At 48.6% G+C, this 12,729-nt stretch overlaps 1 protein-coding gene across 2 annotated transcripts; it reads left to right on the forward strand.

Moving 5' to 3' along the window:
• The first annotated feature begins 7,547 nt into the window (after positions 1 to 7,547).
• Positions 7,548 to 11,986, forward strand: POLE3 (DNA polymerase epsilon 3, accessory subunit). Of its 2 annotated transcripts, XM_030000868.2 has the most exons (5): positions 7,548 to 7,670; positions 7,762 to 7,837; positions 8,614 to 8,699; positions 9,455 to 9,573; positions 10,070 to 11,986. In XM_030000868.2, the coding sequence occupies exons 2-5, from the start codon at positions 7,772 to 7,774 to the stop codon at positions 10,228 to 10,230; spliced, it is 432 nt and encodes a 143-aa protein (XP_029856728.1). In that variant the 5' UTR covers positions 7,548 to 7,670; positions 7,762 to 7,771; the 3' UTR covers positions 10,231 to 11,986. The 2 variants fall into 2 exon arrangements, with proteins under 2 accessions (XP_029856728.1, XP_029856727.1); XM_030000867.2 differs by having other exon boundaries at positions 7,584 to 7,837.
• Positions 11,987 to 12,729: the final 743 nt, after the last annotated feature.

Below are 12,729 nucleotides of genomic sequence, written 5' to 3' on the forward strand. Positions count from 1 at the left end.
AGCAGCTGTCTCAGGAAAATGAAACACTCAAAGCTAGCACATGGATAGGTACAATTAGACACTTCAAGAGGTACGCTTTTCTGAGCCTGCTGCTGTGGATTACTGGATTTTGACAAATGCTAAGCATTAATCCATTGCTGACTTGTTTTAATGCAATAAAAATAATACAATAATCAAGCTGGGTCTTTAAAAATTTTAGTGACATTTCTTGTAAAAGAGATAGGTTTCAATATAGGAAAAGATCTCTTGGGAATTATGATTTTGGCCTTAGTGTGGTCACATGGATCAAAGCAATTAAGTTATAACAGCTTAAAAAGTAATTGCCTGTCACCTGAGCTGAATTGTGTGCACAGTCTGAAGCTACATGAAATAGCTGAGCTGCTCTATGAGCTAGCTGACACCATGCCCCTGGATGCAGCTTTCCAGGGCTTCACCCAGGGTCTGGCACTACTCAACCTCTCAGTGAGCCAGTTTAGCTCACTAATTTCACAGAAAATTAACTATTTCTGGCATTGGCATAGCAAGCAGAATTGGCCAGGGCATATGATGGGGCAGACAGAGATCAAATGCTGGAAATGGCACAATGGAAAGGGGTAAGTTGCCCTTTTTGTTGGCAAAGATCTCCTTCATCATCTGGTGAAGCCCCACTTCTAGTCTGCACAAAGTAAAATAAAAGGTACCAAAGTTCTCCTACACTTCTGTGTTCAGATTAAGCCAACTTAGTTGAAGGCTGCTGCTGAAAGGACAGCTGTCTTCTTTCTCTCCCTGTAACTATATGATCCTGACGTGCCCCTTTTGTCCAAGCATGGGAGTGGGCACATAGAATCATAGGATCTCTCAAGTTGGAAGGCACCCATAAGGATCATCAAGTCCAACTCCCTGCTCCTGCAGGACTACCTAAAATTAAAGCATATGACTAAGAGCATTGTCCAGATGCTCCCTGAACTCTGACAGGCTTGGTGCTGCAACCACTTCCCTGGGGAGCCTGTTCCAGTGACCAACCACCATGTCAGTGAAGGACCTTTTCCTATATAGAATTCAAGAATATTTAAGAAAATAAAAGCAGACATACTGGGTCAGACAAAGGTCTGTGTAGTTCAGTATCCTGTTTCTGAAATGGTCAGAAGGTGATGCCCAGGGGAGAACACAAGAATAGAGCAGGCACATGAGACATTTTCCAAAAATAGTTGCCCAGCCCCTAACAATTCTCAGTTCAAGGACTTTCCACTACAATAGGGTCAACTCGACTTTACTGTACATTTTGTAGCCACAGAAGGAGTTGGAGCCCATTTGGGTGGTGGCACACCATCAGTTCAGCCTTAATGTGGCCACTTTAAGCCACCTCTGTGAATTAATTTGCATTCTGAATCAATTAGCAGAGCATAGCCCGATTATTGCATATATTGTTTCACAACCATTATATTATCTGTAGTCAAAGGCGTTTCCCTCCCTCCAAGCTGAAAGCACTCACCTTCACAATGTTATTAAAGAGCATGAGGTTCATCTGTCCAGGTGAGATAATGTCTGACCCTGCTGCAGAGTTCAGGCCTGGAAAAATAGGTCTTTCTGAACCGCAATACAAATAGAAGCAAGATTCATGGTGAAACAAATTCAAATGAACAGTATGAAAGGCAAATCAGAGGTTACCCTACAGGTTTCCTTCTCAAAGCACTTTCCAAAGTGAATTAACAAAGTTAGCATTAATGTAATAGTCGGTCCGTGCAGCTGAAAATAGCTCCTTAACTGGTACACATGATTTGTCCAAATATCTTTCTTAGGTCAGATAGGAAAGTCCACTCAATCAGTAGAATTTTGGGCTGGCAATTTTTTGATAGTCACAACTGCTGAATTAGTTCATGGTAAAAAAGGATCCCAGGAAAATATCTTGAGGCTGAAACTGCTGTATTTCGAGGCCTTAGTCAGAGATGATCTAACCTTAGAAGACCTGAAGTAGGAAGAGAAGTGCATGAGTGACATCTGCATGGTAGCACGCTCCACTGGGAACTCGGTTCCTCATTGCAGTGCCCATTTTGTCTTTAGGGAAAGGAAAGACAGAATGATTCCAGACATTAGAGCTAAGTTTGAGAACAGATGCAATTGAAAATTTAGAAAATATAATGACAAAGTAAAAGCTTATTTCCTTTTAAAAAGGATACCGTAAAGTGTTTAAAATTCATTTGTCCTCTATAACCAAAAAAAAAAAAAAAAAAAAAAAAAAAAAAAAGCAGAGCAGTCATGGACAGTCTCCCAGATGCACTGAAAGTAGTAAATGCAAATCCTTGGAACAACATCCCACACCACTGAAGCCACTCCAATTTGAGTTGTGTCCCTGCCTTCAGCTTTGTGAACATTCTGTCTCTTACTGTTTTATTACAAACACTGATAGCTAACAGGGCATGCACTTAACTCTGGCCTTGAGCACTTTACTGTCTGCTCTGACTCACCTTCAGTGATAACTTGCTCTCAATAGCAGCTCAGGGTGGATCCAGTTAGCACTAATGAGGGGGAAGAGGTGTGAGGTGATTCACAGGCCTGCAGGGGTTAGGAACACAACGATTTGCAGGCTCAAGACCTCACAGAGCCTTATGCCTACATTCAATCTTGCAACCCGAGCATTCCCAGCAGTCACAACGGGATTGTTTTCAGTGCCCAGAGTGAAGGTTTTGCAGATCAGAACATCAACTTGCATGCGTACCAGCTTCTGGCATGCTTCCTTCCCCATTTTTAGAAGAGGAAGAGGTTAATCTATTGCAGTAACAGCCTCTTTATTATAGGACTTGTATCGCACCTATAATACGGCTTCAAGAATCATGGAAATAATATAGGTGTTCCACAATGACTACTCTATACAGGAATAATCTGTACTTACTATTATTTCTTTGGCCATGATGATACTGAAGTATCATTTTCACAGAAGTAAAGTGAGATTCAAACCCATCTGTACTAACAGTGCATTCTGCACAGTACAAACACCACTTGGTAAGCTCTGTGTCTACTGCAGCTGGACCATAAATGTAACATTTTTGTGAAATTCTGAGAAAAACAAGCAGGCTACCATGGGAGTGCCCACCCTTACTGCAGGCTTAAAACTCACAGATAGGCCTTCAGTGTAGTTCTCCTGACATCAGTATCTTCTTCTGAGCTTTCTTGAATCAGAGAACGTAGAAGAGAGGGTGCAGCAGAGGTGGAAGGAGTCCTGTGACACTCGGAACATCCAATCTACCTCCTTGAAGAATGGCTGGGGGACATGTTTACTATTTTCAGTGTTGGAAGTTCATGTAAAAAAAGTAAAGCAAATGCAAGATGAACACCGAGGATCTGATAATTACAAACTATAGAGTGCACTGCCACAATGGCTCCATTTAACAATAGCCAGAATTCCTAGCTAAGCAAACACGAATTTACCAACTGCAATTTTTCCTACATGCAGACCACATTCTCAGGGCCTAAGTGCCAAAAAATGCACATCCCACGCCACAGTGTTTGCTGAGCCATGCATGGGACCTGCAGAGCCTCAACCAGTCCTTCTAAGAGCATGAAGGTTACTGCAACCACAATGGCCACTTTGGTGCTCACAGTTGCCATTAAAGGGCTCTTTCCAGCTACAGAAGAGGAGGGCACATGGTCAGACTCCTGTATATCTGGAGAAATCCTAGTAAGGAAAGTATAACCATTCATTCTTCTTAATTATCTGTCCACGGTGATCCAGTTCTTGTTGGCAAGCAGCAGTAAACCCTTTAAGGATAGGACTGCGAGATCTGTCTAGTATTGATGAATCACTTGGTTAAACAGGAGATCACACACTAGAAAAAAGTGATCAGTGAATATATAAAGCAAGCTCCAGGCAGTTGATATACAAACCTCACTTACAAGGACTTAAGTAAAGCAAGTTGCTGGGGTCTACAAGTGGAATAAAACCATTAGTGAATGAGGTGATACGTATGATGCAAATATATACATGAGGAAAAAAAACATGTTGGAAATTGAGCACCTAAATTTAACAAGCCATTTCCTGCCAGAGGAAATACTTTCCAGCCAAGGAAAGTAACACCTTCTCTCTTCTTGAAGTCAGCCATCCAAGTTGAGTTACTTTACAGAAGAGAGGCTTTATTTGAACTAGCTACTGAGATAAATTCTGGTGAAGTCACCCATTATACAGGTCAGACTAAGCAACCTATTGATCACTTCCAGCTTTAAAAATCTAAGTATCTGTGAACAGTGTTCAACTTGACTAGCTACCTCATGTGAAAACCAAAAACTGCCTTAACTAACTTGGAGTCCTAGTGAAGTTATCTCAAGAGTAAGAATGCTCTTTTCCCTTCTTAAGTGAAAATCAGAATTTAACCAGCACTTTACCTTCCCTTTCCAAAAAGGCTCTAAAAATTGAATCAGGGTTTCCTAAACAGATCCAAGGATGTTCCTCCTCAGTTCTCTTTAGTGTATCCCAGCACTGTGGATGTCGACAAGTAACCATATCACAAGTAGTTTCATCCCACTGGCTCACATCTGCAGTCATCTTCTTTGCAACCACCCCAGCAGGGAGAGCAGGAAGATGGTATCATCTATTTAAATACTCTGCAAAACAGAAAAATGGTGAAAATTAACTTAGTAGGAAAAAAACCCAAAACACTGAGGATGTATATGGTGTGAAATAAAGTTAACAGAACAAAACTGCAGAGGAATCAGGTTGCCCTCAGGTATGGGGACATCCTAGGTCATGGTAGGCTGACAACCTGGCTTTATGTCCTGTCGCTCCAGAGCTTTTGTATTAAAACAGCTTTCTAGTCTCATTTAGCTGTCATGTGTAAAACACAAAACATGTTAAACGTGACTTGCAGTAGTTAAGCTTACTCCTGCAAGTCACATTTTACATGGGTACAAAAAAATTGCTATTTGTAGCACAGGTATAAATGCAGCAACACATGAGCAGTGGCTTGGCTAAGCCAGCCTGCGTGGAAAAGCAAAAAACATGAGACAATATTGCCCTTCTGTACTTCATGAAAACACAAATGAATACTTTAAGAGATGTACTTCAACCCTCCAGATATTGTAATTAAAAATAAATATATGCACACACCAGTGACCAAAGCACCCAAGAAAGAAGAGAGCCTGTCACATCAGGAAGATAGAAACAACTTGACAGTAAGGGCCCAGTCTTTGCTGGCGAGCGGGGGAGCTTTGGGCCGTACCCCTGGCTTGGGGTCAGCATCATCCCTGTTTCTGCTCCATCCTACCCCCTTCACCAGACAGGAACCCAACACTGCCTCGCTCTGTTCTCAAATCATGTACAAAACAGCCTCGCCCTCTGGCAAAACAGAAAACAAAACAAGCTGCATCGGCTTCTGACGGCTCTCCTAACCACAGAGCACGGAGCTGAGAGCCCGTCCAGAGGCCGACATTAGCACCGTCTGTTATGGTTACAGATGGACCAGTTACAATCAGTCATTGCCTTCATTAAAAAGTAATGCAACACCCGCTGCAGCATCTCACCTCCGAGAGCCATAAAGCGACCATAGTGTTATCAACAGAATACATTAAAAGGAGCTAAAAATGAGAGTCGAGAGACACGATTTGTACACACAGTGATGGTTTTTATTAATCCAATCGCTATAACTGGAAAAGTCATCAAGCTCTCACACACACAAGCCTTTCTTCAGGTCTGACCTTTGTGTACTCAAAATATAGTATAAATTTTGGTATACTAGCCCCAGCATACTATTACGTCTAATACAAACACCGTTACCTACAAACTTGGCTCACAAACGTCTGTAAACTATCCCCATTACAATAATACTGCCCTTGCTACTGGAAAATAGATGCTCTCTATGGAAAAAAGCTGTATTGTCAACCACTATTCTCAATTTCAGGTATCACCCCCAACACAGTAACAGATTAATCTACTCCCTCCTCGCACTCTGAGCTTACTTAAATTCCCTTGTCAGGTTATCAATAGGGATAAAGTCTCATGACATATACAGAAGTTTGGGCCACGCATGGGGCACGGGTCTGTGGGGCGATGGTGACAGCTGAAGGCATGAACACACACTCACACAGCGCTGCAGGGAGAAGCCAAAAAACATGGTGGGGGGCAAAGTACCTGCCCCCACGGGCACCAACCCTCTGCCCTCAGGGGTCCCCATCATCTGGCTCCCCCCAGGATCTTACCCTCTGCCCTTGCTCCTACTCCCAGCCCCTGCACCCCCTCAGGCTCCCCCTGACCCCCCGGTATACCACTGCCTACACTTGCCCCCGCCCCAACACACGCTGCAGGCTCCCATTCCCAGCCACTACACACGCACCCCCCGGTTCCCACTAACTGTCCCTGCCCTCCCACCAACAGCCCAGGGTTCCTCTCACGGACACCCACCATCCCTGCTCCCCCTCACGGACACCCACCCCCCCGCTCCCCCTCACGGACACCCACCACCGCCGCGCTCCCCCTCACTGGACACCCCACCCCCTCCCCCCTCACGGACACCCACCATCCCCGCTCCCCCTCACGGACACCCACCGCCCCCGCTCCCCCTCACGGACACCCACCGCCCCCGCTCCCCCTCACGGACACCCACCGCCCCCGCGCTCCCCCTCACGGACACCCACCATCCCCGCTCCCCCTCACGGACACCCACCATCCCCGCTCCCCCTCACGGACACCACTGCCGCGCTCCCCCTCACGGACACCCACGCCCCGCTCCCCCTCACGGACACCCACCATCCCCCGCTCCCCTCACGGACACCCACTGCCCGCGCTCCCCCTCACGGACACCCACCATCCCCGCTCCCCCTCACGGACACCCACCGCCCCCGCGCTCCCCCTCACGGACACCCACCATCCCCGCTCCCCCTCACGGACACCCACCACCGCCGCGCTCCCCCTCACGGACACCCACCATCCCCGCTCCCCCCTCACGGACACCCACCGCCGCGCTCCCCCTCACGGACCCCACAAAGACCATCCCCCCGCTCCCCCTCACGGACACCCACCGCCGCGCTCCCCCTCACGGACACCCACCCCCCCCCCCCCGCGCTCCCCTCACGGACACCCACCCCCGCCGCGCTCCCCCTCACGGACACCCACCATCCCCGCTCCCCCTCACGGACACCCACCGCCGCGCTCCCCCTCACGGACACCCACCATCCCCGCTCCCCCTCACGGACACCCACCCCCCCGCGCTCCCCCTCACGGACACCCACCATCCCCGCTCCCCCCTCACGGACACCCACCGCCGCGCTCCCCCTCACGGACACCCACCATCCCCTCCCCCTCACGGACACCCACCCCCGCGCCCCCCTCACGGACACCCACCATCCCCGCTCCCCCTCACGGACAACCCCCCCCCCCCTCACGGACACCCACCCACCCTCCCCCTCACCCCCCTCCACCCCCCGCTCCCCCTCCACACCCACGCCCCCCCTCCCCTCACGGACACCCACCATCCCGCTCCCCCTCACGGACACCCACCCCCGCGCTCCCCCTCACGGACACCCACCCCCCCCCCCCCCCCCCCCCCCGCTCCCCCTCATGGCCCCTCCCGCCCCGCCGCCCGTCCCGTCACCAGGCAACGGCGGCCGCGGTGGCGGGCGGGAAGGGCCGCGCTGCACGCCGGGACGGGTCGGAGGGGAGGGGGCAGCGGCTGAGCGCGCGCTTCGGCGTGGCCGCCCCGGGCGAGGTACGGGCGGGCCGGGCTGCCCACACGCACCCCCCCCCGCCCCCGGCCCCTATCGCCGCCCGCGCCCGGTGACGCCCCGTTTGCCTTGCAGGAGGCCCAGGATGGCGGAGAGACCGGAGGACTTGAACCTGCCCAACGCCGTCATCACCCGCATCATCAAGGAGGCGGTGGGTGCCGGTCCCGGGGGAGCGGGGCCTCCCGCCGCGGCGGGGGGCGGGAGGGCGAGCCGGCTTTCCCCGGGCAGCCCCCGCAGAGGGTTCGTGGCTCCGCGGTTTTGCTGCCCGAAACGTGCCCGGGCCCCGGGAGGAGCCGCCCTGGGGAGCGCGGCGGAGCCGGCCGCCGCCCGCGCTGTGTCCCCGAGGGCTCCTGCGGGGAGATGGGCTCTCGGTGAGGGCCCCGGGGCCCGAGGGAGGGTCCGGGCCCCAAAACCCCCCAGTCACGACACAGTAATGTCCGAAAGTAGAAGTTCAAAGGCAGGGGAGCTCTCGCAGCGGGACTCGGCGAACCAGGTCCCCAAAGGCGTCAGAGCAGAAGCGATTCGCTGTCTGTATGAAAATCTAGAATAATTCCCAGTCGTTGACTTAATGATATGTTTGGTCTTGAGCTGTGAGACGTTGCTGAATGGATCTGGATACGGCAGAGTGACTGGTCTGTGTCAGGAGGTTGGTAGTCATCGGGTGAATGGCCCCAGAGAGCGTGGCCGGACCCGCCGCTGATGCAGAAGGTATTTTGCTTCTGTGTAGCTTGTTGCATTTGAGAGAAGGCAGCCAAATTGCGGTTGGCTTTCAGCTGGCATCAAAGTTTCTGTGATAGCATCTGAGATCAACCTTTAGTGTCCAGCTGTGCTGAGCCCTCTGAATGCCTTAACAGAACTGACACGTGAATTATGCAAGTTTAAGTCATTTATAGAAGCTGCTGATAAAACTTGCATTTTTTTTTTCAGCTTCCTGATGGAGTAAATATTTCCAAAGAAGCTCGGAGTGCAATATCTCGAGCGGCAAGTGTGTTTGTGCTTTATGCAACATCATGGTAAGAATTTGTTACATCAGATAACCAGTGCAGTTGATTTATAATTCACCTCTCTGCTGGCCATCCTGGAGTATTTGTTTCGGTATTGTCTGTTTATATACATAAAATGATCTTTAGTGTAGCCCAGTCTGCCAGACTGCAGCAGTCAGGTTTGGACTGCCCTTAACACCTGTGGGGAAAGCAGCTTGGCTCTCTACACAGAGATGCTCCAACCCCACCAGGGACAAGAGAGGTCCCAAACTGCCATTAGCCTTAGAATATGGCTTCGTGGCTTTTCCTGGCAAAGGCGAGAGCCCTTTGTTCGCTTTCCAGGCTACTCACCACATAGCGGCGTTAGGGCAAGCGTGAGCCAAACTAGTCAGCCTTGGAGCTGGCCACAGAGGACACAGTAATGTCTTTGGGGTGGCTCAGAATATGCTGTGCAGGCAGTCACTTCTCTGGTGTTAAGTACTCACACGGCTTTGTGGAATTGTCACCTTACAGCTAATGTTCAGACTTTCTCCTTCCCCCTGGTTGTAGAAAAGGTCCATGCAAGCAGAAAACTAATGTTGTGGGAAAGCAGTGCGACTAGACGAAAGCACAAACAGCCAATGTAAACAAGAAGGTGTCTTAAACTATTAGTAAGTGATTTAAAAAAAACCCAAATGTTTAGGAGATGGCTTTTTTTTTTTTTTAAGTTGCTTGTGACTTTAATAAACAAGACTAAATGGATACCAATACCAATTACCTCTATTTTCCTTCTTGTTTTTGACTAGTGCAAATAACTTTGCCATGAAGGGGAAGAGGAAAACGCTGAATGCCAGCGATGTTCTCTCTGCCATGGAGGAAATGGAATTTCAGCGATTTGTAGCCCCTTTGAAAGAATCACTGGAAGGTATCGTCCTCAGTTCATGTCGAGGGAGTCTAATTACCACCAAGTCCTGTTTTCCCTCGAACACTGGACAAGCAACACTTACTTGCCTGTCTTGTTTCTCTTCTCTTTGACCAGCATCCTACATTGCAGTTTGCCTGGGGAATAAATAATGTGCACCTTAACAGGACTGGGATAACATTATTTCACAACTGATGAGGATTGGGAAAGTCTCATCTTCTATCACTCCCCTATTATGTTTATCTAAGGAAAGTCTTAGGTGCTGCCTGTAAATGTGAACTCCTGCGTCCTTTTCAGCATTTTTCTGCTGAAACTTAACCTGATTTCCTATGGAGCTGGTCAGCACAGCTCAAATAATAGGGTGAGTTGCTGCTATGAGTTCACTGCTCCCCTTGTAAGCCTGGAGAGCAAGTGGATGTTGGACTTCAGCTCCTGTACTGTTCATGCCATGGAAACACTGGCTTGCAGTTTTTCAGTGTTCTCTCTTTTTCTTTTTTAGTTTACAGGCGTGAACAGAAAGGAAAGAAAGAAGCAAGGAAGGATAAAGACAAGAAGGCAGACTCAGAGGAGCAAGATAAGAGCCGAGAGGAAGAGAATGATGACGATGATGAAAGGATGGAGGAAGAAGAGCAAAATGATGAGGAAGAGGTGGACAACTGAGCTTGCTGACGAGATGTGTGCAGGGGCTGGGTTTTTTTCAGAGGGATATAAATGCTGTAAATCAACCTTGCTGTGTCCCCTCTTGTTTCCAGTAGAGCTTTGTACTGTTCCTCTGCAGCCCGTCCCTTTTTGGCTTTAACTTGTACATAAAGGACTTCTGCAAAAGCTTTTCTCGTGGAAGGACTACTCCTCCCTGTGCACAGGGGGCTTCGCACCCTCCCCAGGTCCTGAACAGACAGTAATGGGACTGGGCTTTTTATGCTGAGTTGGCTCTGAAATAGAGGAGAAAAGAAATGTCAGATGGTCAGTACAGCAGCTGGCCAGGAGAACTTGAGAGACTGTTGAATAAGCTTGTTAAGTCAGGGGTGGAATCAAATAGATCATTAACCCTTTGGGGCTTAGAATCTACATGATGATGTCAGGAGGCTTGGAAGCTGAACATTGACGCTTTTTATCCAAGTGACTTGTGTTTTTCCTTCATTTTCTTGCATTCTGGCTGTGCCTTCTCTTCCTGCTGTAACTGTGACAGTGATACTGTGTCTTTTAACCTTCCCAGTCTTATGCAGCAATACAGTACAACTGTACAAGGACCAGTGGTCCACTTGGCTGACTCTCGCCCAAATCAACCTGAATCAAAAAAACTTCACAGCACTTAGAGTGTAAACTAAATACCAAAAGTGCTTGTTTTGTGTCTTTAAAGCCCTGGGAGACCAAGAGGAATTTTATTAAAAATCGGAAGCAAAACGAACAGCTACAGTGTGTATTGGGGATGAAAAAAGGCGGCTGTATCAAGTGGTACATTTGTTGCAGCTCAGCAATGGGCACCAGTGGATCTGATGGTCTCACCTCCTTTCCCTCCTTTGCAGAGCTGCAGTTTCCTGCAGACAGGTTGGTGACTGCAGCAAGTTTAAATGTGGTAGAACAGAGTGGTGGATCTTGTTGGGTTTTTTTCCTTTTCCCAGCTGCAATGGACTAATGACATCCAAGATCCATCTTTAGCCTTTGACAGTCATTCCAGAGATGCAGCTAGCCTCCCAGTGTGATGGGCTCCAGGAAGGCAGTGAGGACGGGATGCTCCACCTAGGAGGGCCAGCCTCAGGCCTGTGGTTTTTGAAATAGGTCCTTCAAGAAAGATGGGTTGAAACAAGCTGTTTGTATTCCTAGTACCCATATAGGTTTGCTCTTTTATACTTGAATTCTTAGCTTTGATGCCTTTCTCTTCTCTGAGAAAGTATCTGTTAGAATAAGCTCCTTTTTGGGAAAAATGCTTTTTTATTTGACCGATCTTTTTGAAGACTAAAAAACCTGATATTTGAACTTAACTGAGGTGAAGGAAACTGGAGGAAAGTTTTAGGTATGTTGAAGTAAAATCTACAAGTTTTGCTGATGAGCAGTTTCGAAATAGCACTTGTGAGGAATAGTATGTCCTTTTCACAAAAAAATTGATGCAGAGCTAGCCACCTACAAGAGCAACCCTGCCTTTATGCTTTCACGGCACAATGGCTTCTCACACACAGAAGCCTGGCTCCTGAAAAGAAATGAATCAACAAAGATTTTCTGCTCTTTAGTTTCTACTGGCATGCAGTCAGTAACAGATGAAAAGACTGAGTTGATGTCTTCCCAAGATCTCCAATAACAAAAAAGGCCTTCCTTCTAGCTCTTTTTCCTCTTTTCTTTTTTCCTTTTCTAGTACGTATCTGGGGTGTATATTCTGGAAGGGAACAATATCTAAATAAAAGCCAGATTTTTTACAGAAGTGGAGTCTCTTATTTCTGTCAGTAATAAAATGAGGTGGTTGTGATTGCATAAGCACGCATCTGAGCGTGCAGTGAAGGCAGAAGCAAACTCACTATGAAATTGTTTAGGGAGAAGCTGACAGCAAAGGGGGGATGAAGACTGCTGCAAACTCGCCTTTGAGAGGAGCAAGGGAAGCGTGGAAACTCGGAAGAGAGGAGATTTCCAGTTATCTGTGAAGTGAGGTTTGGGTGCTGGTGTTTGTATACCTGGTGGAAGGAGCCTTCAGCTCGCCCTTGCTCCCGGTGAGAGGCGCTAGGCTGGGGGGAAAGAGAGGAGAGATACTGGGTTGGTGTTTATGTACTGCAGCAGGCTAAGGAAACGATGTTATCCTGTGGGAGCTACAGGCCACCATGAGAAAGTATCTATTAGAGTAAGCCCCTTTTGGGGAAAAATGCTTTATAATTTGACTGATCTTTCTGAAGACTAATAAACATGATCCGTGCATCTCCCATGCTCTGATGAGATGGAGAAAATAGCTTGTCCTGCATGTGTGCTGCCAGGCCTGCAGTGTGGCTCCAGCCTCCCTTGGCCTGGCAAGCCCCCGCAGCACCCCGAAGCCCTGCTCTGGGCCCTGCTAATACCCCAAAACCCTGTTCTGGACGCCCCCAGCACCCCAAAACCTGGCTACAGGTCCTCCTGCAGCACCCCAAAACCCTGTTCTGGACCCCCCCAGCACCCCAAAGCCCTGCTCCAGCCCCCCCA

This window comes from Aquila chrysaetos, chromosome 24, assembly GCF_900496995.4.
Source record: "Aquila chrysaetos chrysaetos chromosome 24, bAquChr1.4, whole genome shotgun sequence".
Classification (NCBI taxonomy): Eukaryota; Metazoa; Chordata; class Aves; order Accipitriformes; family Accipitridae; genus Aquila; species Aquila chrysaetos.

Excerpts from the sequence above, each read along its gene's own strand:
- POLE3 (XM_030000868.2), top strand. The coding sequence starts at position 7,772 with ATGGCGGAGAGACCGGAGGACTTGAACCTGCCCAACGCCGTCATCACC. Across the intron at positions 7,838-8,613 it reads CCCGCATCATCAAGGAGGCG|CTTCCTGATGGAGTAAATAT; the intron begins GTGGGTGCCGGT and ends TTTTTTTTTCAG. Across the intron at positions 8,700-9,454 it reads GTGCTTTATGCAACATCATG|TGCAAATAACTTTGCCATGA; the intron begins GTAAGAATTTGT and ends GTTTTTGACTAG.